The 24,994-nt window shown below is 39.1% G+C and overlaps 1 protein-coding gene and 2 long non-coding RNA genes across 5 annotated transcripts in view; 1 reads left to right on the forward strand and 2 right to left on the reverse strand.

Moving 5' to 3' along the window:
* NCAPG2 (non-SMC condensin II complex subunit G2) overlaps window positions 1-18,756 on the reverse strand; it is a 45,108-nt gene extending 26,352 nt beyond the window's left edge. The window contains exons 1-11 of one of the 3 annotated variants that reach the window (XR_002435593.1): window positions 18,592-18,753; window positions 17,486-17,580; window positions 13,772-13,963; window positions 12,255-12,369; window positions 11,605-11,762; window positions 10,590-10,724; window positions 8,640-8,734; window positions 7,714-7,783; window positions 5,512-5,598; window positions 3,575-3,670; window positions 708-833 (exon numbers count right to left, since the gene is read on the reverse strand). Coding sequence is in view for 2 of the 3 variants with exons in the window: in XM_021388228.1 (XP_021243903.1) it covers window positions 708-833; window positions 3,575-3,670; window positions 5,512-5,598; window positions 7,714-7,783; window positions 8,640-8,734; window positions 10,590-10,724; window positions 11,605-11,762; window positions 12,255-12,369; window positions 13,772-13,963; window positions 17,486-17,560 (1,149 nt within the window). In the remaining variant the exon portion in view is untranslated. Of the gene's footprint in view, window positions 1-707; window positions 834-3,574; window positions 3,671-5,511; window positions 5,599-7,713; window positions 7,784-8,639; window positions 8,735-10,589; window positions 10,725-11,604; window positions 11,763-12,254; window positions 12,370-13,771; window positions 13,964-17,485; window positions 17,581-18,591 lie in introns of all 3 variants that reach the window. The other 2 variants (XM_021388228.1, XM_021388229.1) reach the window with 2 other exon arrangements.
* Window positions 21,146-22,882, forward strand: LOC110394487. The gene is made up of 3 exons (XR_002435654.1): window positions 21,146-21,178; window positions 22,184-22,276; window positions 22,391-22,882. It is a non-coding gene; the product is annotated as an uncharacterized LOC110394487 (long non-coding RNA).
* LOC110394485 lies at window positions 22,983-24,512 on the reverse strand. The gene is made up of 2 exons (XR_002435653.1): window positions 24,052-24,512; window positions 22,983-23,324 (listed from the first exon to the last, which is right to left on the reverse strand). It is a non-coding gene; the product is annotated as an uncharacterized LOC110394485 (long non-coding RNA).

Below are 24,994 nucleotides of genomic sequence, written 5' to 3' on the forward strand. Positions count from 1 at the left end.
GAAGTCTAGCAAAAAGACATGATCAAATACTTGAGTTGAATATCTGATTGCAACTCTATATCTTCCATTTGAAAATCTGCAAGTAATATATTTATGACAACTGCAAATGGATTTGCAAACATAAATTGATTTTTTCTTTTTTGGCAATCTTGAAACTTGTTCTCAAATTCCTGTATCAGAATGGAAGGCACAGCTGCATATTTTTTGCTGTTCTCAGGACCGTATTCAGCCAGTGTCTCGAAATGCATACAATCATTTGCCAGAACTTGAGTTAGCACTGCACCGCGCCCTTCCCGTGCCCTGGGTTCAGCCCAGACAGTGCCGGTCACACACCAATGTGTGGTCGTTCTGAGTGACGTGTGCATACCTGCCCACACAGTGAGGAAGAGCTGCAGCCAGGGAGCAGGCCACACTGTGAGCTGTGCTGGACCACATGCAGCCTGCACGCTGGACACGCCCGATACAGCTTTCAAAAGCATCTTTCATTCACAGCTCAGTTAATAGATAACACCAATTTTTTCCTTTTCAGATTGAAAAATGATGCAGTGTTGTCTGTTGTGGATGTGGCACAGAAAATTAAGTATTAGTCTATTTTTGAATTTTCTGCATCCCAGGCATGCACACTATCCTGAAATTCCAGTCATTTTAACTATATCAACAGCTTATTTTCAGTTAGCATTCAGCATTTTAGTTACATTAAAACTTACAAAAAGTTCTTCAAATTGCTTCTGAATTTCAATGTCCATCTCTTCAGTGCTAAAACTGGGGTCACGGATAGGAAAAGCATCAATAAACAAAAATGCTGCATTTGATCGAACTTCTGAGTTTCTTGCCTGTTACAATGAAGGAAAAAGTATTATTTCAGTAAGTAAGCACAGACTTAAAAGCATATCCTAGGAAATATTGCCCTCCCAAGACTTTTACCAAGTTACTATTTGTCATTACGTAAAAAGGAGATATAAGTTTTTAAATATACCATAGAAATTATAGTAACATGATTTTTTTGCACCTTACATTTCTGCCCCTTCTGTAACACCTGAGTTGTCAGAACAATAAGCTCTCAAAATGTTAATGATCCCGAAGAGTCGTAGTCTGAGCCCTTCTTTCTGCAATGCTGAATAAGTTATAAGCAGTTGGGATTTCTCTTGGTCACCTGACATGCATACTTGGGCATGAATCCTTAAATCTCCTCAACAAAATACAAGAATCTTGAATTCAAGCAAAGCTCTTACTGTTAAGTTTATACAGATGGGCAATTTAATTGAAAAGCTGAAGCTTATTTCTTCAAGAAAACAGCGTTTAGAAACTAAGTACCAGAAAGACTAGAGTATAACATCCAACATGAACATATTCAGTTCTGCATCTATGCATGCAAGTAATAGGATCACACTCTGAGCTCCCACCAGCTAATCATAAGCCTAAGATAAACCTCCTAACTCTGACATTTTATCATTTGTAACCATTTTCAGTGTGTTACTCTATATATTTTGATGACTGTAGAGCTCCAAATGCAAAGAAAAATGATTTTTCATTTATACATTTCAGTGTATATTTAGGCAATCAGTGAAAAATGATTGGCCCCTGTAGGCTCATAAAGGACAGAAAATACAGAGCAGTCAATAAAATAAAGAAATGATGAGATTCAAGGTATCTCAGGAAGAAACCTGAAATACAGTCAGCAGAAAATATTTTATTTGTCAAAGAAATCAGTCCTTGATAAGTGCCTGTGCTCACTTCTCTTTGAAGGAAGAGGGAAGGAAAAATTTTGTTCAGATTTTGGGTCCCATTAAAAAAAATATAAGAAAAACATACGTAAAGAGTTGAATGAAACACGCAATGTAGGCTTACTTAAGAGCAAGATTAAGAGACAATTATGGGGACCTCCTGACCACATTCATCTGATTTTATTCTGTTGTCATGAAATACTCAGATTAAAGGCAGGGAAAAGAAGAAACTGTATAACCATGTAATATTTACAACTAAAGAGATTAAAGGCAAATAAAAACAAAAAAAGCACACAAAATAAATGAACTACAATTACTTAATGTGTAATTTACTTTGTATTTCTCTTCTGAATTGAACCTCATGGGAGACAAGGGCTCAGCATCTCATCTCCAGGTTGGAAAAACAAAACAACAACAAAACCAACAAATTCTTCAAGCCAACATAAGTAATAAAAATACTACGTTTAATACCATGAGAGTAAGTAAAGCCCATGTATACATTCTTTAGAACTTAGGACTGAAGAATGTTTTACCCCCCAGTCACCAAGAGGAGCTTTCAGTTACTTGATTTAAAAAAAAAAAAGTTCATTTTTCTTTACCTTTATGCTGGTAATACTTAAGGAACTGTTAAAAAAGTCTTAAGATAGACAGATAGACAGTTCTTAAGACAGACAGATGGATCCACTTTTTGGTTATACAATAACCAATCACGGCACAACTGTTCTGCTCCCTTGCACACAACGCTTACTTTTCATAATAAGACATGAACAGAGAAGAAGTTGCACAACATTATAAAACCTTAAGGTTGCACAAACATTTATAAAACTCATGTAAGTAAAAGCCGCAAAGGAAGCTTGTGTTACCTAATATCGGCAAAAGTATCAATTTAAGAAGAAACAGAGCTATGTAATATAAACAACCATTTTAGAAAGAAAATCAAGCAGTTTCAACATGACCAATTCTAGAATACCTTGTATTCTTACAACCGAAGTAGTTCTCCTTTTTGCATGAAGGAAGGATAAAAGGGCTTTTTTATGAGTTCTCTTCCTTTTACACAACCAGGAACAAGATTTGTTCCTCACTGTATTAAATTAGGGTTTTGTACAGCGATTAAAATAGGAGCAAACAGGTTATCTAAAATGAAACTGTCATTTCAAGGTTGGGAGAGGAATCCCCATCAGTAGAAACGATTGTAACCTTCCCTTTTAAGTTCTGTATCTTAAAGTATTAGTGATTCCAAGTCTCAGCAATAGTCCCCTTAAAAATGGCAAATACTTCAGCAGTACTGTACAGAAAAGAAAAATGAACTATACAAAAGCAAGATAGCTGCCTAACCAAAAATAAACTGCCCACGTTTGATGTTCAGTCACGTATTTCCTTTCACCTATCACAAACATGGTGTTGAATCATCTGGAATGGAGAATCTTTCCTTGCACTGAGTCATGGAACGATTCATATAATTGCTGCATTCAACTTCTTACGATCCTCCCTGCACCTTTCCAAAGTCTGTGCTCACAATAGTTAAATTAAGTTGCTGTATTAAAGCAAGTTCTCCATGACCTACTTGATGCACCCATTCACTTTTAAGCTGAGAGTGTTTAACTCCACATGTAGAAGTTATCAAAGTAAAAAACAATGGAAAAATAATGAACAAGAAATAAACCAGAAAAACAGAAGGGATCAAAAAAACATTGTCCTAATGACGGAGCCATAAGCGATGTGAAAATTATGAATATATATATGTAGAATAAGATGCTTGTAAGTATATTATGAAAAACAAAACACGTGGGAGGGAGCCATAACTTAAAAGCTGGAGAAAGATGGCACTACATTCTGGAAAGGACAGTTACCTTCAGTGCTCTCCAGAGGATCGGTTTATACAATCGATAGAGCATTTCTTCAACTCCTTGACGAACTTTACTTTGTTTATGAAAATAACTCAGCATCTGGCAAATCAAACAACAAAAAAGTGTTTTGTACACTTTATGCACATTCAAGAAAGATGGGGTGTTGGGGGCGTTAGAAGTATTCGTAAGGGAGGTTTGTACCTGTTGCTTTTTTTGTTTAGTTGTGGTTTTGTTGTTGTTTTTAAACCTACTGTTCTTTCAATAAAGTAGCCCAAACATTGCTCAAGTGAATACCTGGTTTTAGTTACTCTCCTATTTGTTACAGAAACTTCTGCAATCTATAGGATCATTTTAAGTTAAATTCTTGAACACTGAAAAAGAATCAGCCATCATGAGCAAATTTATTCCAAGATCCTTCCACACCTTCTCAATTCAAAAGGGATTTATTTATGTCAGTCCTCTTTTAAGATCATAAGCTTCTCTGTTTCTCAATGAAATGAAATTAATGTCTGTCAAAATCCTATTCCATCAAAATTCTAAGCTTGAACCTTGTAAAACCTTTGTGTCTAATAGCATACATTCCTAACACAGGTTTTGGTATAACTTTGTACTTAATGTTCTCAGAAAAATATGAAAAGTATATTAAAAAAATGAAAAACTCTTTTAAGTGCATGAATGTTAAGACAATCAATTCTGTGTTAAAATGACTATTTAGCTGAAATACATGGATCCGGGGGACAACAGAATCTGACAGACAGGATAAACATACTGGTACATTAAGCTATATATATTGCACGTAGTGTACCTTCTAGCTTGTACATATTTGGAAGAAAGCATGGGAAGTGAAAAGGCTAGATCAGATATGAGTGTCCTGTCTTAAAAAGCTTCGCATTCAACTTCAAAATGTTTTGCTCGTGAATAAAAGCCATAGGTCACTGGAATCTGTACCCAAATCAAGGATTGTCCCTATATACATATACAAAATCAATATATAGCATCTCTCTCTCTCTGTATGTATATATCTTTTGTTATATAAGTTTTATATATACAAAAAGCAAACAAACTTCATTCCAGACCCACCTACTAATTTTGGTTTAAGGAGCTTATGACACTTTTTCACTGTGATCAACTATGAAAAGGTCAAATCTCTAGGTGAAGGAAAGCATAGATAACAGACATCAAAGACTATTTCTGGCACCCTGCTCAAGAGTAGAAAAATAAGGAAACTTCTACAGACAAGAGAAATTTGATGCCAAACTATACGCAAATTCCTCCTAAAATTCATTCTAATAATTTGTCTTTCAGAATATCAGAGTATATTTTATTTTTTAAATAAGTGAACTCAGTCACAAGCAAAGCAGCACACAGCTGCTCACCGACTCCTCTTTGGTGGAATGACAAAAAACTGGGAGAGCAAAAGCAAGAAAACTTGTGGGTCTAGGTAAGAATGGTGTAATAACTGAAGGAAAGAGGAATAAAAAAAATAAAAAAGCAATTATTCAGAGGCAATCACCCACCACTTCCCACAAGCAGAACAATGCTCAGTCAGTCTCTGAGCAATGGTTACCTCCTCAAAATCCCTCTTTCCTCAGCTTTTACTGCTGAGCATGGCATTATTGGGCAAGTAATACCTCTCTGTTCAATTTTAGTCAGCTGAGCAACTTCTTGCTCATCCCAGCCTACTTGCTATGAAGGTAGAGTAGGAAAAAGGATAGCCTTAACATTGTGCTCGTACTGCTCAGCAAAATCTAAAACACTGCTCTGTATTTATTGTTTTAGTCTACAAAACCAAAACCCAACAAAATATGGCCTGCTAGGAACAAAACTAATTCTATCCCAGCCAGACTCAGTACAGTATTTTAGGAGGAAACGGAAAATTGCCACTTTATATAAGCCAGTTTAGTTTGATGCTACCAGTTCACGTCATGACACAAACTTACCTCTCTAACTTTAGAATAAACAGAAGAGCTTCTGGGAAGATGAATTCCATGGTGCATGAAATCCTGAATACAACCGTGTTCAAGTATCTACAGTAAAAACACATAGATATGCTACTGTTAACACACAAGAAAACAATAATAAGTACAGGGGGCCGTCCAGCAACATTTTTATCTAAAACAAACAATTGAAAAGTCTTAGAAATTATCTTGTACTCAGTTTCTGCTTGGCTCAGAGTTCTCCATGCTATGATTCTATCAGCATAAACTGATTTTCAAGATTTCAGCATACACAGTTCACCCATTTCTGAGAGTCAAGTTTTGAATTCCAAGGTATCTCCATGTGAGTCCACAGCTGGTGGGACTGACTGCACCCTCAGCAAGTTTGCAGATGACACCAAGCTGAGTGGTGCAGATGATACAACAGAAGGAAGGGGTGGCATCCAGAGGAACCTTTAGGGCTCAAGAGGTGAGCCCACACAAACATCATATAGTTCAAGAAGGCAAAGTGCAAGGTTATGCAACTGGGTTGGGGCAATCCTAAATGTCAGTACAGGCCGGGGGATGAGTGGATTGAGAGCAGGAGAGCAGAGATGGACTTGGGGGTGTTGGCCCAGAAAACAAATCATATCCTGGGCTGCATGAAAAGAAGTGTGGCCAGCAGGTTGAGGGAGGCAATTCTCTCTCTTTGCTCAGCCCTTATGAGACTCCACATAGAGCACTGCATTCAGCTGTGGGGCCTCCAGCATAAGAAAGATGTGGAGCTGTTAGCTGGCCTAGAGGAGGGCTGGAGCACCTCTGCTGACAGGCTTAGGGAGCTAGAGTTATATAGCTTAGGGAGAAGGCTCTCAAGTTCAACTCCTAAATCTGCACAGGAGTACCTGAAAATTAAACCATATGTCTAAGAGTGTTGCCCAAACACTTCCTGAACTCCAACAGCTTGGAGCTGTGACCACCACGCTGGAGAGACCATTTCAGGCCTCGACCAGCCCCTAGTGAAGAATGTTTTCCTCACACACAGTCTGACCCACACCATTGCAGCTCCATGCCATTCCCTTGGGCCCTGTAAATCACCAGAGAGCAGAGATCAGCACCTGCCCCTCTGCTCCCTGTGAGAAGCTGTAGGCCACCATGAGGCATCCCCTCAGTCTCCTCTTCTGAGCTGAACAAACCTAGGGATGTTCATCATATGCCTTCCCCTCTATGACTTTAACCATCTTTGTTGCCCTCCTTTGGATGCACTCTAATAGAGTTATGTCCTTCTTATACTGTGGTGCCCCAAACTGCACACAGTGCTTGAAGTGTGATCACACAGCAGACAATCCCTTCCCTCACCAGGTGGCGGTGCTGGGCCTGGTGTACCCAGAGTATAGCAGCCAGAAGGGCCAGCAAGGGCTCACTGCTGACTCAGAGTCAACTCACTGTCAAAAAAACCATCCAGATTCCTTTCCATGGAACTGCTGTCCAGCTTTTCACCCACCAATCCAGGGTATATCTAGGATTACTCAATCACAAGTGCAGAATTTGGCATGTGATCTTGTTAAATTTCTTATGCTGGTTACCCCGCCGTCTAATCTGTCAAGATCTAACAAGTCCTCCATATCCTCTGAGTCCACAGCTCCTCCTACTTTAGCATCATCCACAAACTTACTTAGCATGCAGTTCAATCCTGCATCCAGATCATTCATAAAAACATTAATGAGAACTGGCCCTAAAATGAGAACACTGAAGACAATTGGGGAGCCCCATTCACCATAATCTTCAGAGCCTGTATCTGAAATTTGGCTGGGACTTTGCTGTGATGCTGTAATTATGGTTTTGACCATCTCCATAGAAATCCACAAAACCTTGATAAATGTTTAAGCTATCAAATATATAGATCTGCACATACTGAGTAAACGTTTCAGTAATTCAGGCATTACCATATTTACAAAAAAACATTGTGTACATACATAGTTGTGCAAAGAATTATTTCAGCAGCAGAATTAGAGGTGCTTAATAGCAACCAAGCTGATCAAAGTGGCTAAAACATTAGTAGCACAGCTTGCTCTTACTCCTTGGCACTGCTGAAGAGGCCCTTTGCTTAGGGAAAGGATTCCTTAACGTTTGCCTAGGAACCCTTCTTAGGATGAAAATTCACATAATCCCCCCCCCCCCATCTTAAAATTCAGAGCTATCCAAATAAAATTTCAAGCATAGTAATACCTCTAAAGTTTCTCCTGACACCTTCTTCCATGCTCTGAAATAAACTTCTGAAATGTATTCCATCAAGGATCTGCAATAACACATGGGAAATGCTATCAAGCAAGCATCCTATGCACAACTCATAAAAATAATCACATGAAGTTTTTGTGAATTACCATGATTAGTCTTAATTCTGTGTACCAATGCTATTTTTAGATGAAGCAAATATCTCGGAAGATTACACCAACAATTACAGAAAAAACAAAGCTAACTTAGCTAATGAACCCAAGCACTCTTAAAAAAAAAAACAAAACACAACACAGAAAATATCTCTTACCAGTAGGAAAGTCAAAACAGTAGCACAGATATTTTATAATTTCTCTTAACAAATGCCTTAAACTGTTTATAAATATATATACGTATACACTGTTGTAACTGAAAGCATTGGAAAGCCTCTGATTTTAATATGAAGAATAATCTATATAACACTTCCCTGAATAATCAAAGGAAAAGAAAAATCATGTTCTTTATCCATCAATCCAGTTCTCAAGCTATGACCCTGCAAGTTATTTGTTATCAAGATGTCTCTGTAGAATCTTACTGTATTAAATCAGAGATTGTCCACAAGAAAAATAAAAAGACTTCACAGTAGTAGAAAAAGACCTGCAATTCTCTAACACAAACACTGCAAGTAATGCACTACAGTTTAAATGAAAATCACTTGCTTTAGTTAATTCTAAAAAAGCACTTCATTACATCTACAATTGTTGCTTCACACATAAGTGTATATACAATTAAATGAAGATGCTGAAACAATATGGTACTTATGCTCAACGGATTTGATCTGGATTCTGATATATTTTATCAACTTAATAGGTATTTCAGTTTGAGACAAAGTCTTAGCCAAGCCTCTAATGATCATTAAGAAGTGTAACTGTTATGCATACCTTGGAAAAAACTGCAGTTGGTTTTTAACAGTTCCATGTATCATTTTAATGAAGTTGACATTCCAGCTGAACAAAAAGCTCAAGATTCTTCTTCCCTGTTGGCAGAGGAGAAAGGGAGGTGTACGGGAATTGCTAGGTCATGGCCTGAACCAATGACTGAGCAGCAGGTGAGAAGGCGTGGCTAACCCAGGGAACTCAGGTGCAAACAATGCACCTGAGTGACCATGGGTCCACCCCTCCTCATCCTCTTTTAAGGGTTTCACACCAAGGGTTTTCAGAGCTCTGTCAAGCGCAGCATTATTCTGAGATGGTGCTGTAAAGATGGTAAAGGTACAGATAAAAGAGCGTGACAATTCTTCAGCATTAGGTACGTTTTTGAACAAAGCCACAGAGAACAGCTGAGGAAGATAAGTGTTCTGATTAGCAAGGACAATTCCTTTCATACTGTCTCACAATAGGTACTAGTGCAAGTGTCCGGGAGCTGTTTTAATTCATGAAAGCAGATGAAAACTTTTTTCCATTAGCAAGTTACAAGTGGTGATGACAAGTCTAATGAGCAACAAAACTTTAGCAAGAGAAGGGAGTGGAAGGCTGTGGAGAGAGGAGGAACTCTTCTAGACTGAGGAAGATCTGCCCTTGGAATTAGAACCTCGGACGGTATCTGCACAAGTAGCCTAGGTCTGTGTCATCATATAGTGAGTGTATCCAGCTTCTTGAGACTCTGAAGAGTCTGATGCTATGCAATGGTGAGTGAGCCAGCTGCAAAGTTCCTTTTTACTTTTCTAGCAAAAACAAATCAGGAAAACTCATAAGGAGGTGCAATAATAAAGGACCAGTTGTCAATGAGGGATGCTTCTACCAAGAAAGAAAAACACTGGATTATAAAATAAAATTGTAAAAAAGCCACTTATCTCCACCTTTGGTGGTCTGATACCTAATACCAGCAGTGCACTCTCCCATCAAGATCCTTGAAAAACTGAAAGGTCAAGGGAATCACAACTTACAGCTCCTACCTCAACAATGCAAAGTTGAGGCCGTACTCAAAATGTTTCCATCTTCTGCAAACTTAGCAGAAAAGACAGATGAAGAGAAGGCACAAAGTAGCTTTCTATCCTGTGAAGTGAGGAAGGCATCCAACAGAAGTCTGTATTCAGTTTAGTTCAACAATTCCTTCTTCCTTCAGTTTGAGCAGATTGACCATGATCATGAGAATGACAGCAAATCCCTTTAATTTAATCTGCTGCCTGTGGTCAATGGATCTGAAACAATTCTCACTATCAATATCCTCAGCAACCTGGTGACAAGTGAATAAGGTTATGAACTTGCTCTCCACCATACTGGTGCAGACGTAATACACTGTGATGTCAGATGTATACATACACACAAAGTTAGCAAGAAAAGATGAGAAAGCAGACCTACTTCTAAGGGCTCTCCAGGTGACTGGAAGCCCACTAGAACATTTTCATAAATCACACAAAGATAAATTCAGAGGAACACTCCAGTAACACTCCAGTCTAAAAATAAACCTGCAAGAAGTATTACTGAGTTGAACAGTGCAGTCTGGGAAGGCAGAAAAACTGAACTGCAGGGATTCTGTACTGCAGCATAAATGCACAATTCTGTATCAATCTAGTCTGATCCAAAATCAAGTTAACACAGTTTCCGACCCTCCCCTTCTCTTCATCTTTGCATATGATGAACCACTCAAAGCAGCCTGACATTCTTACTAGGAAAAAAAAAATAGATCAGTTACCTCCTAGAATGAACTCACGACACAGCTGTATGAGCACTCATGCTGAGGAGGGGAAAAAATGAAAGGAAAGTCTGTGAATGGCTGCAGCATCCCTGACAGTATGTTAGACCTTATCAGTCAAAAGGCTTAATGCATAACTGTTAAAAATAACCAGAGCTCTCTCACAGAAAAGCAGGGCAGGACAAAAGTTTGCTTACCTCTTCTTTTTTGATGTGCTTTACACTCATAAAACACTGAAGTAACAGGTCTTTGACTTCATTACTGTCCTCTGAATCATAATCAAAACAAAGTAACGTCTGATGTAGATTCCATAGACGAACGATGTCTGCACCCTGACAGAAAAAAAAAGCCCACATTGCAGTGATCTAGGTACACTTTTAATGTGAAGAGTCATTTAAGGGATTTTAGATAATGAAACTGAAACACATTGTTACAAATAGAAAGTTTTCAGATTGCAAAATTATGAACGTTAATCAACTTTCACTCCTACCACTGGGAAAAGATTACAAAAATATTTTTGACTGTGGAAATACTGACTCCCAGCAACTGAAGAAATGCTTTCTGCACAGAAAGCTTGTACTTTACACAGGATAGATTAAAATGGTATTATTCCACTTCTTCACTTCTCAAACTTTAAACGATGAAAGCAGTTAACAGGGAAAAATAAAAGGATAGAACACGTAAGGGAAATATTTATTGGGTTAGTGCAAGATTATGTCACATTGCTCTAAGTAGCTGTCACTTGAAAACAAAAAAAATTCTATTCACCAATAGATAATTAAGCAAGAGAAATTATTTCTAGATACAGAGGAACAGAAAATGAAGTTTCCCACTTAAGAATTCTCTATGAGTTGCTGAGAATAGCTCTTAAAACCTGAATTAACTCAAAGAGCTAACTGCTACTTAAACCTTTGCCACTGGGCTTTACAGACGAGCAGAGGAGAAAATAAAGGTTGTAAAACAAACTGTTCTCTGGTGAAACTGCTGCCAAAAGTCTTTAAAGTTGATTCCAGAGAAGGCAGCATTTTGATATGTTCTTTATAGCAACACCACCAAAACCACAATTTGTAACCAACATGTATAGTACTGTTCATTAATGGAGAAGCACTAGGACAGAGAAAACAAATTAACATAAAAAAAGCATACTTGGGAGAGAGTATCCTTTTTGGAATATTCTCTACTAATTTAAAACTCAATATAGCTTCAGCATACCGTAGCAGCTTTACTCAGACTTTTCCTTAGCAGTAAAATAAATACTGTTTTCCCTAGCTGCTCCTTTCCTTCCAGTCCTTTCTCCCACCACATTTCACATACACGCTGGATGGCACCCCGTAGGATATTTTCAGATTCAGGTAATGCAGGAACAATACCTACAACAGGAATAAAGTATTTACTGCAGTGATGTTAGTCACGTAAAACATTCTTCCGTTACCACGCTAAGTCTATCTCACGATATCTACCGGCTCCTGCCATATTTACATGTCTTAATAACATATTTTTACTGTGGATATTTAGGCAGCTTTGCTAATTCTAAGGTTTTGGCCAAGTTTTTCTATCAGGAGCAACGCTATCTTCAGTTTTTACTTATTCTGTGGCTTACAGTATTTTTATGGCAAGCCACCTGTCCTTGGGTGAACAGGTGTGGGGAAAGAAAACTATTTAAGTTCCAAGCTTTAGATTGTGTAACTGATGTTCAAGTAAGTACTCCCTTAATTTTATCTCTAAAAGAACTTGCATCAGTACCAACTTTTGTCCTTTTTTTTTTTTTTTTCCATAAGGCACTCAGGTCAAACAAAAAGCTTGGTATTGCCATCTGCTAAAAACCAGTGTAATGATGTATGGTAAAACAGACAAGTACGCACCATTTAATATAAAGGCACATTCTAGAAGAGCTTTGTAGTTCACTGTTTCATCCACTACGGGTATGGAAGCTGTAACTACAGCTGTCACTCCTTGGATCACAGCTACAGTTTGTTTCTGAAAGAAAGCAATGTTAAGGAAATGATTCTGCAATCTGTTTTACTGTCAGAAGACAGTTATGACAAGGTTATTCAGCCCAGGGAGAAGGCTGTGGGGAGACCTCACTGCAGCCTTCCAGTACTTAAAGCAAGCTTATATTTAGGAGGGAGACTGACTTTTTACATGGCCAAATAGTGATGGACAAGAGGGAATGATTTTAAACTAGAAGATGGGGGATTTAGCTTAGATGTTAGGACTAATTTTATTACACAGAGGGTGGCACAGCATTGGAACAGGTTGCCCAGTGATACTGTGGATGTCCTACCCCTGCAGGTGTTCAGGGTCAGGTTGGATGGGGCCCTGGGCAGCCTGAGCTGCCAATGACAGGAGGCTGGAACTGGATGATCTCTAAGGTTGCTTCCAACTCAAGCCGTGCTATGATTTTATGAAATAAACTTAGCAACAGAGAGCAAAGGCAAACGGCTATTAGACAGCTATTTTGAACAGAATACACCAGCACCCAAAATCTATCAAGCTGCATGAGGAAAATGCAGTTTTTGAAGCACATCCTTTTCAAAAAGTTTTTTTCCAAAAAGCCTTCAGCTCCAGCTGGTAGATAACTTGCTGACTGTACGTATGTATCCACTCCTCCATAAAAAAATTCATCTGAACAAATCCAATTAGACAGACACGCATTCTGGAGCTAGAAAGATCCAATTTAGCAGGGTGTTCTGTAAATGAAAAAAATCTGTTGACTGATTTGATTTGGTGACTTTAGATGCAGCTGCATGAGTCTACAGGCCTCTGCACATATGATGGACTTTCTACAAGTCCCTAGGGCTCCCTAATGATTTCCACACTGGACTTCTTTTTTCCCCAAAATTAAATAAACCTTTCCCCCAGTATTCTAGAGAGTTCATGGACTGCAGCACAGAAGCAGTATATGAGGGTCTGAGTTAAGAAAATAGTGTGTACGCTAAATATAAATTTGGGAAGGGGCACTGAAATCTAATTTTAAAAATCTTCATTCAGGAAACTGATATATTAAAACAGGTAGTGAATTTCTTATGGTATATGTCAGATGTTTAAGGTACATCTGAGAGCAGCATTTACTGAAACAAGACATAAAAAAACCCCCACAAGCTGTGACAAAACTAAGTTCCATCTTTCAGAATTAAATTATCAGCAGATATATTATTTTGTAGTATAGTGAAATGATGACTTCTGCTTAATCCACGCATAATAGTTAAGAGGTTGGTTAAATAAATATAATATTGTATATATATAAATATTTTAAGTAGAAGATGTTTGGAGATGATCTTGTTTGACGACCCTTGCATACTTAAGAGTTGCCATGAAAATATTCCATTTTATTCCCCAGGTGAATATTAAATGTTATTTATTTCACATGATTTTTTACCATTTCTGGAGCTCTCTCAACTTCCATGGCATCGTTACTTTCAGCATCTTCTGCCCTTTGCCATGTTTCCACAGGTTTCTCCATCAAGGTCCCTTTCAATAGGTGTGTCAGCCTCTCCCATAGTACTTCTTTTTGTTTTCTAGACAATTCTTGAAGTAATTCATTCAAATTGAAAGGATCAAATGTATTTTTCTGTAGTCAGAAGATAACACACAATTCCACATCAGTGTTAAGATACGTTTTTCACTTTTTTCCTCCTAAAGTTAACCTTTTTCTTGACATAAAGGATTACTTTCCATTCCTTTGCAATTACAGATAAAATACCTTCTATAAGTTTTATTTCTTTACAAATAGCATGAGAAATTCCTGCTGGTACCCTTTATTGTTAAAAAGGGTGGTTTTTAAAATGGATAACATTTAAAGTGGATAACAACACTACTAAGCATAAACGATGTTCCTGTAACATCAAATCGTCTCTTATGTTCCAGATACCACTTTCCTAATGGAGACAATTCCACATCCCCACCTAAGAAGCATGGCATTAAATTCCCTGATCATACCTTTACTGTGTTAAATACAAACTGATGATGGCTGATGATGGCAGCGGTCACCACAACACTTTTCTTTAGCCTTTTATATCCAGTCTGGGGAGGGAAGGCATTTCTGCTGAGCTACAGGACTCTTCAGACAGAGCCTCCTCTATCATACGTATAATTTCTAGCAACATCTTCAAATGCATTTTCAGTTGTAATTGTGTGTATGAACGATCATTCTTAACTTGTCACCTATGACTGAAACTAGAGTTCCAAGAGGAAAGGCAGCACAATCTACCAGTGTTGCCATAGTGGAACCATTTAAATACATAAAGGATCTGCTTTGATTTATAAAGAATATCCATTTTACTAGGAGTTGGTCTGAACTATTTGATCAGAAGAATTACCTCAGATACAAAGAGCCTGTTAGCATCATTGAAGGTAGGCAACCTGCTAGGGAGGGGAACACGCAGAGAAGACAAGAAGGAAAAACAAACCAGAAGAAACACAGCCACAGCCAAAAGGAAGTACTGGCAATCTCTGAAATGTAATTAGTAGTATTAAAGTGAATGCTTATAGGATTAAGAACACATTGAAGGAAAAAGGGAAAATTTCCATGATCTTGAAATAAAAATATTTTCAGTTTGCAGATGCATTAAAAAATAAGGCTTGGGAAAAAAAAAAAAAGTTGAAGGTAAAATAGTGAAAGAAGCAGCAGTAAGTATTAGAAGGCTCCCAGAGGCTAGGAGAAGAAAGATCCTGTTACATATTTATGGCAGTATTTCTATTCTGTTCTACAGCTGGAAACAAATACAATAAAGCAAAGGCCGCGCAGGGAGTTCTGCAGCCCTCTACTTCAAACAAACCCAGAAGACAGGATATTAAGATTGCAGTGTTTTGAACAAAAAGAACAGACTCATAATAAGACTAGAGCTTTCTGATCTTTCTCTGGGATGATATGATAGAATTATTCCGAAATCTATGAGGGAGAAGGATGCCACTGAATGATAGTCATATCTGTGATTCATATTCTCCTCTCTAAGAAGTGTGTTTTCTTGAATCAGAACGGGATTTAGTGGAAAAATTTAACAGTGCCTGATAATGACAATGATAAATAATACAGAAATGTAATCTTTTGAAAACAAAGAAAAGTGAAAAGCCCAAGGCAAATCACAAAGAGAGAGCAGCAAAACCCTGGAAATTTAGAACTGAATGAAACAAAGCAAGAAGGGAGAAAGAAAATTAAAGCAGGAGAAGGGGAAGAAACAAGTAGTAATGCTAAGACCAAAACATAACATTTAAAAAGATAAGTTCTAAAGCTTTCCCTTCCTTTTCACACGCTTCTAAAAGACAGCGTATACTACCACAGCCTCCACAGAAAAACAATCAGGAATTATCCAAGGAAGAGCCTAAAATAAGAATCCTCATCCTAAGATATGATGTGCTCAAACACCTTTGGACACTGAAGGTTTGGGGAAAAAAAAAAATTCTAACTCAAGTCTCTTTGAGAATCAAAAAGTAACCTGGGCAGTGGTGTTCCCTTATGCTATGAAATCACGAAGGCAACTTCAACCAATATCCTCATTGCAGCTGGGGATACAGAGGTTCCAGAAATAACGATGACAGTTAGACTGATGGGAGCGGAACTGTAGTCTAGAAACAAAAAGGATGTGGACCAGTAAACTGTAGCAACTGGAGGAGCCTGGTATTTCTGTAAATACCAAAGGGAAAGTTCTCCTATGGCAAAGACACAAGCAGTAATGGCAGCTGAAAATTTTTGCAAGATAACTCTTGTGAATTGTGATGAAAAATAAAAGAATGAAAAATCAATTTTTTAAACCTAAGTAGACCAGGATACATTAAGATAGATTAGTGGGTGAAGATGGGAGAAAGAACATAACTAAAGTTATTAGAAAGGAAATCTTGGAAGTACCGTACCTTGCCCTAAATAAAAGTTTCATATTAATTTGTTTGAATTTGGGAAAAAATAGGAAGAAGATTTCAAGGGATGACAATGTTAATAATACTATTGCCTATAATTACACATGTAAGTGCAAAACTAGGAAATTTCTTAGAAAGAGAGGTTCAATGGTATTTGGGATACATGCACATTGCATGGCACATGATCCCTATCATAGAAATGAGAGATTTAACAGTTTTGTTGTTGTAGTAGATTAGCTAGTGCTTCTGCGGACATAGAGGTCAACTGAATCACTTCTCTATCCTGACACAGGTAACATTAAAAAACACTGATTAGATTAGGGGGATATAAATAAAAACAAGCAATATTAGTTGAAACTCAATAGTCTTACTAGTAAGATAACACATGGATCTTTTTTAATATTCAAAAGCTGGTAAAAGGTATGAGATAGGTACACGTGTTGGCAAAATGAGGGTGAGAGAAATGGACATGGCCCTTGAAGATGTAGAACTCTTAAAAAAATATATGCATAACTCTAGCTTTCAAAAGGAGAACTAACTTGAAGAGTCCCTCTTTGCAATAGTTGTTAGTATGTAACAGAATAGAGAGAAGACAGAATGCTTAGAAGACAAACCTGAAGATAACATTTATTGGGGCTAGAAAAAGATGAATAGGACGAGCAGTTTGTCTTGATTGAAGTTTAGCAGCAAAGACCACAGTGCAAATAATTATGCAGTATCATATATAAGAGTGAGATCTCAGTGGATTTTTCTTTCTCCTCCCACTTTTCACCACACCGCATTCAGAGACTGAGAGTCTGCAGTCTATCACACCTCCATAACACTCAGCCACAGAATTATCAAGTACAATTACTCAAGGACAAAAGAAGTGGGCAAACAAATCTATCAAATGAACAAACAAATGCTGCAGAAGCATACTTCTGCTCACGTTCACCACATACCAATGTGCTAACACAGTTAAAAATTTTTTAAAAATCAACACCAGCAGCAAATGAGTATTTCTTTTCTTTGGTATTACTACAGTATTAACCATTATTTTAAACACACAAACTGCCTATGCAACAACCAAGTGTTAGAAAAATCAGCTTGTCTGTAACATCACATCATTTCAGATCCCACACTTTATCAGCTACATCCCACTTGCAGGTGCCAGAGAAGCAACTTCTATGCCACGTACCCTGTGCACCAATAGAGGCCTTCAGGTTGTATTAGTCATGCACACGTATCACGGCTTACTTACAGGAATTTGAGTAAAACGCAAGAAGTCCTCAATTGACTTTTTAGACACAACTTGTAAAAATGCTTCACGTTTCATTGTGGTCTTGTTTCTCCTTGCTTCGTAAACAAAAAATAAACAAAAAAATATTTTACTTGCATATAAAAGTTAGAGAAAAGCACTGTATCTCAAATTGTTACTATTTCACGGTCACAGCGAATGATGTATGAACATAAATTCTTTATCTACGCAGTTATAATGGAATCATAGAATGATTACGGTTGGAAAAGAGCACTAAGATCACTAAGTCCAACCATCAACCCATCCCCACTACATCCACTGACCATGTCCCTCAGTGCCACATCCACCCTGTGCTTTAACACCTCCACAGAGGGTGCCTCCACCATCTCCCTGGGCAGCGTGAGCCAATGCCTTGCTTTCTGAGAAGAAATTTTTCCTAGTATCCAACCTGACCCTCTCCTGGCACAACTGAAGGCCATCACCTCTCATCCTACTGCTGTTACCTGGAAGCAGAGACTGACCCCAACTCACCACAACCTCCTTTCAGGCAATTGTAGAGCCATAAGGTTTCCCCTGGGCTACCTGTTCTCCAAATAAAAGATGCCCTTCCCAGTACATTAGTTATCCAACTCAACATTTAGACTCACAACTGCACTAGGCCACACTACTCGTATCTGGTCTTTTCATTTTTTTTATTAAACAAGGTCTGAAAAGAAAGTTTAGAAGAGCGTTGTAGTTGACAATTTCACATTTAACAGGAACAGCATCACCAGCACAAGCACCCTATTTATCCAGCCACCATTCCAGATGGAAGCATTTCCTCACATGAAAAGCATACGGGCAGCAATATACTGTCCCTTTTCCTCTTGTCGAGCGAGGACGATGGGAAACGAAGCCACTTTTTGCAGCCAAGTGCTTCGTTTTTGCACTACAGCACGTCACCCACCCGCGATTCCCCATTCCTCTGGGCGGGGGGGCTCGTCCCTCAGCCTCCGTCCCACAGGAGCTGCAGCCCCGGCGCTGCCAAGGGCTGTGCCCGCCACGCTCCCAGCCGGCGCACACAAGCCGCCCAGCAGGAAGGGACGCGGGGAAGCACGCGGGCCGCTTACCTAACGCTTCCACAGAAAGAAATCTTCAGAAACCTACGGGTCGCGTCCCCAGGCACGCCCGCCTATCTGCACATGAGGAAAAGAAAAAGCGTCGCCCCGCCCGCCCTCACGCTGAGGCCTCTCCGGCCCCAGCCCCGCGCCGCGCGCGCTCCACCGCCGGGTTCGAATCGTCCCGCGGCGGCCGTTGGGCGCGAGCGGAGCCGAGCTCCCATCTCGCGAGATCTGGGAGCCCCTCCCCTCGCTCGGCGGGCGGGCGGGCAGGAAGTGCTTGCGCGCGGCGGTTCTGAGAGCTGTGCGCAGCGGTGGTTGTGCGGGCGGGTGGGCGCTGCGCCCTCAGCGGCGGTGGCTGTGCGGGCGGGGAGTGCAGATCGCATCCGCGAGGTTTTAGCTAGATAGATAAATAAAAGGCGTTTTCACCTTTTTGCATGTGTCTGGATGGAGCATTCGTGGCTGTGGAGAACAGTTTGTCCATTACACACTCTTCATCCAATGTGATAAAGAGAAAACCAGGCAGCTGACCAGCATGTGTAGGAAACTCTGTAGGCCAGGTGATATTTACATCTTGAAAGTGATATTTTGATAACTAAGAGTTTTATTGTTACTACTCAACCAGGACACAGCTTCTTTCTGTTTCCTCTCAAACCAGCTTTGCAGTGAGCAGAAATAGTTGGACTTGGTTCCTTGAATTAAGCATGAGCTGCTTTCAGATTTTGTAATATTCTCCATTCCATTTTTCTGAGCTCCTCTGCAAACCAAAAGGAGTCACTCTGTCTTGTTGAGAGCTTAATTTATAGATCTCAATTTTGTGTTTGCAGTAGCATAATATTTCACAGCACTTCTTGGTGTCAGCTGTTCAGGAGAGTTAGATGTTTACCTGGAATTGTTTGCTTTATCCCTGACAAGAAGAGAGCATATGAATCATTAAGGCTGGAAAAAGCCTCTAAGATCATCTAGTCCAACCACCAACCCACCCCACCATGCCCACTGACCACGTCCCTCAGTGCTGCATCTACACCGTTCTTGAATGCCTCCAGGGATGGTGACTCCGCCACCTCCCTGGGCAGCCTGAGCCAGTGCCCGACTACTCTTTTAGAGAAGAAGTTTTTCTAAACATCCAACCTGACCCCCCCTGGCATAACTTAAGGCCATTACCTGTCACCCTATCACTGTTACCTGAGAGAAGATGCTGTTTCAGTGTGCAAAGAAACAAAAAAAAACAATTTCCACATAGATTCTTACCTCTGACAGGACTTTTCTGGATTGTAATTTTTTAAAAACATGATCTGATCCAGATTCCATTTAATATTATATGAAAAAAAAAACACTTTTTAAAAGTAGTATTTTCATCTTCTGCAAACATCTTTTATATTCCGGCCTCTCACAGTATGAGTTCATACTTACAGATTGTAACATTTTATGTCATATATTCAATTTACAGTCTTATCTTGTTACATTTTTTAAGCTTTTGAGCAAACTATTTACATGTTTTTATATAGTTTGAAGACTAAAAAGTGAATAAATAGCTGATTATATGCTTATCCCATATAATTAATGCTATTCCGTATTGGTTAAAAATGTAAGAAATGACTAACATTACTGAAAAGAAAGATGCAAAATGGTTTCGTTTCCTGAATCAACAGCTGAGTGCATGTACAACTTTTTAAGTAACCTGGATTTAAAATATGTATTTGCCAGAGAGAGATTAAACACCCAGTAGGGAATAGGTGACATTAATTACAAGTGATATGGACATGATCATGGAATCAGATTTACCCGAGGAAAGGACAGAATGCCAGAAGGTGTTAGAAGCCAAAAAACTCATCTTCTTGACCAGCAAAAATAACGAGTTCTCTGCACACAGACTGTTCAGTGCCACTCCTCAACTCTACCTGAACCCAGAGAAGTACATACCTCCTCACAACACTTTCAAGTGACAAGACTTGTCACTTTCGAAGTGTGGAAAAGGCCGCCCAGCAAATACCAACATCAACTGCCCCACAACCAGAGAAAGGTTTCAGGAGAGGCAGATCTCTGACCTAATCCTCACCCTCTGACAGCCAGCAGGTGCTGGCTTCCAGAAACAGAATACCAGAAGAAGGGAAAATTTTACTGCTCTGCAGAAAAGGATCGGTCATTAGGCTTGTTTCAGATCCTATGCTCCTGACTTTGTTTCTTAAGCTTCTTCTTGCACTTACTCAGCTAAGTGCAAGGAGCCTGTGAAGCAGTTTGCTTGAAATAAGTTGTATGAGCAATTATCATAGTTGTTGAAGAGCAAAAGTAAATAAAGTATGAAAAGTGACATTTGTGCGTTGTGCTAATGTCTATTTTTTTGCATATATTAAGAATCTTTGACATTTTAGATACAAACTGATGGATTTGTTTATCAAGTCTCGTGTGGACTGAATATTTCATTAATACCTTGATTGGGCTTTAATTAGATGCTGCATTAGTCACCTGGTTACAGTTTATTTAGTCGGACACATATCCATTTAGCATACGAACTACAACATATTCTAGCTTACAATTTGTGTTGCATAGCAACCGCAGAATGATTTTTTCATGGTCTTGGAACTAAAAGTTGACACAGGTAACAACGGGCTGAATGACACTGATTCATTGTAAAGAGCCACATCTAAAAGCACAGAGGCAGAATAGGGTTGTGTCGTTTTTTTTCAAGGATTGCGCTTGAGCTGCGAGCTGGTAATGAAGCTACAGCCCTATTTTCAGTTTCTCTAATGTTCTCCCTTTCACAAGTACCAAATTACATGCCTCTTTTTGACACGTCTGTTCATCTGTTCAAAATAATCTATACCCTTTGATAATAATCTCATATTTATTATCATTTTCCTGTCAAGTCAAGTTAAGGCAAAAATGAAAAATAGGCCTTCCACACATGGTTGCTGAGCAACAGCAAATAAAGATTTGCTTTTGTGCTACCGCTTCATAAACTGGTCTTTATTCTTGTTGGTAGCCTGTGTAAGAGATCTCAATTACAGATGACTCTCGGGAGAATATCCCCGTTTGGACTGCACACATATTCTGTCTTAACCTGTATGCGACAACATTATCAATGCTTGTGAAAAAATAAACAAGTCATTCCCTGAGTGTCAGATGCTTTCTTGATGTTTGTATACATATATATTTAATTTACAGTGTTATTTTCTAGATAATACGTTCCAATGAGATTATTGTACAAATTATCTACTAGCCTACTAGAATTGTTACTATTTTTCATTGAATATGTAATATGATAACACAGTATCTGTGAATCTGCTCATCTGTGAGGCATGCTGTTAATCATTCACATGCATTCGTTGCCCTTGATTTATTTTTTTTGTCTTCCCATACTTTGATAATCAAATAATCTGAACAGCATGGGAGAGAGCTGAAGTTTCTGAAACGCTATAGAATGCCCACAAAAAGAAACTATCTCGGCAATATTTGCATGGCTAAATCCATTGTACTGTAAATATAAAAAGTAGTACCTTTCATGATAACTACAGCATTTTATGGCAGAAATTCACGAACATCTTTCAGAATATTATATATCGATGAGTAAATTTACACTTGTCTGTCATTCAATTTATTTCAGATGTAAAACACTCCAGTTCCATCTGCCGTTGTCTACATTGCTTTAACCCTGCTAAATGTAACATCATGAGTTTTCAGAGATCTTATAACTTCTGTAAGTGTTCCTCTCCCTTCAGATACTTCAGTCTATATGGATAAAGAGAAGAATTGTTTCAGAAGTATGAAAATACCGTTGTTATTAATTTTATGAAAACTTTTTTGGTTTCAGTGTGACAGAGAGGCATCATCAAGGTATGTGATTAATCTGATGTGTGATTATCAGGTGGAACATCTATACAGTACAAACCAGGAATACATTGTGTAAATATCAGACTAGACGTGATTTGCTTGTTCATAATTGTTTTTATATGTGTGCGTGCATATCTATTTATCTATCTATATATACACATGGCAAACTACACTGGCTGCAGAACGTGCCAGCATTTTTTTGTCTCTCACATCAATGTTGGCTTTGTCAAGGCTGCGACATGAGTGCTCCCCATGTTCCTGACCCAGATCAGGGGCCTGACCAAAGCGCAGAGCGCTGTTCTTAGGGGCAGCCTGTCCAGTTCCCTTCACAAGGTTGCAAACAGGGAACTGAGGGCAGCGTACTGCTTGCTCAGCACTACCAGTCTGTGGGGATACGGCTGGAGCCCGGCACTGGGAGTTGGACGTCCCTGTCAGTTATTCCCGTTCTGTGCATCAAACGGATTTAGCATCACGAGACCTTCTGACAATGTCACTGGGCACATTTTGTGATCGTGTCCTTAAATGAAAATTGTTTTGTAAGATATATTTTTCTATTAGAATTTTGTCTTTGCTCATTTTTCCCATGTTTATTGTACTCCTGCATGATGGAGTTTCTAGCCTCATTCTTCAACCATTAGAAATAAATGCCTAAAGCTTGATAATGTTTCAAGTGTGCTGGTCAAGGACTTTTCCCATGTTTTAAACTGTAATTTGACTTCTGTCTCCTCTGATTGGTTTCAAGTTTTTGCACCCAGATCCCATGATGAAATTCAATTCTTCAGGTATCAGCTGTGCTCCAGAGCTAAGAGGGAGCGCGGAGTGCATGGGGAGTATGCCCGTTTTTCACTGCTTTTAAGCTACGATGACTTCAAGCTCCACTTCCAAAGGTGCCCAGGATCCAGACCACTTGATTACTGTAGAAGGAACAAGTGAACAGTCAGCAAAGAATTCTCAAAATAGGGCCGGCACTGCCATCTAGTGGAATGTAACGGTGTTTTCAGGAGGAAAAAAACCGTGCACCTATGTCCATAAATCCAAAACATTAAAGTTCTGCAAAAAACTGTCTTGAAGAGTATTAAATAATTAATCTGTGTGAAGTGCTTAGTCAGCTTCATTTGTCAGTCTCTGAGGGTCTGCAGAATAAAACATTAGTTTGCAAATCCACTTGAAGAATAAAAAATTCTGATTTGAAATTCAGTGTTGGAAATGACTATTAAATTTGAATTTGTTTTTGTTCTAGGGATCCTGCCTCAGCTATCCAGTAGAATTAATGGTCTTCATTCAGTACCTGCGGACAGCTGTTGCTTTGCCAGCATTATCTGTGCATAATGTTTTTAATTCCTAATTTTTGCACACTCACTTATCAAAGCTTGCAACCTTCCCCCCCCCCCTTTTTTTTTTGTGCTCAGAGTTTCTACATGCTCAGCTCCAAGAGCTTGGGGTCAGGCAGCAAAATTCCCACAAAGACCTGCTGCGTAGACCCAAGAATGCATTTACTGAGCTTACCATTAAAAATGTACTCAGTAGTCATAGAGTAATTCAGGTTGGAAGGGACTTCTGCAGGTTATCTAGTTGTATTGTCTGCTAAAAGCAACTGCACTGCTTAAACACAACACAACAAAACAACACAAGTTGACCTACACAGTTACCCAGCAGATCCTCAGCACACACCTGATGAATGAAATTGGGACAGCTGGGTTACTGTGACGTCACAGCTTTCTTCTGACAGTCACTTCTTGCATACCCATCTCTGCGGGCTGTTGGACTACGAGGGGTGCATCGCATTGTCCCCAGGCAGGAACCACCCCGGGGATGTGGGCACATCCACTGTGAAAAGATAAGATCTTGACTAGCTTTGCGTGTCCTTGTGTCTATTTCTATATGGAATTTAAGGGGAAGAAAGGTGGCTGTTAGCCCTTACAGTAAAGTTAATGGATACTGAGGACACAGAGGAACAAGGGGTAGGCAGGCTGGCTTCACTTCAGTTGCAACTGAAGAAACAGATCTGCAGCAGTCTGCTCAAATTGGATCCCGCCGTAGGTGACTGGCAAGCAGCATTCCCTGCAGATGGTGAGAACAGAGAGCATCGCCTCTATCACATGAATACAGATTAGAGAACTTTGCTCCCAGAGCTGCTGTCTAATCTGGCAGCTAAATTCACTGCATAACACTGAAAGAAATAAAAGTGAATTTCTTACTGTAGTTGCTTTCCAATTTTCAAATAATGTATTTCAGAAGATGGCAGAGAATATTGATGACAGCCTAACTGTAACTCTTAGAAATTAGCAGAAGAGCATGCAATGATTAGACGCTTCGTTAACCTGTATAAAACCAGTGTTTGTTATTAACCAGCTCAAATCTTTCAGTGGCCAGCTACAGCCACAAATGGGCCTGGGGACCACCTGAAGTTTTGCTTCTTTCTACCAAATATCAGAAGTACCATCAGAGTTTGTCTGAGGGAGAATATTGGTAAATAAAATAATTAAAGCGTAGGAAACTAATTTTGGATTCAGCTCTTAGCTGTGAAAACGCTTAAAACAACTCTATTGGTAACCATACTGGCAAATACTGCTCTAAGACACAA

The sequence above is a fragment of the Numida meleagris genome, chromosome 2 (assembly GCF_002078875.1).
Source record: "Numida meleagris isolate 19003 breed g44 Domestic line chromosome 2, NumMel1.0, whole genome shotgun sequence".
NCBI classification, from domain to species: domain Eukaryota; kingdom Metazoa; phylum Chordata; class Aves; order Galliformes; family Numididae; genus Numida; species Numida meleagris.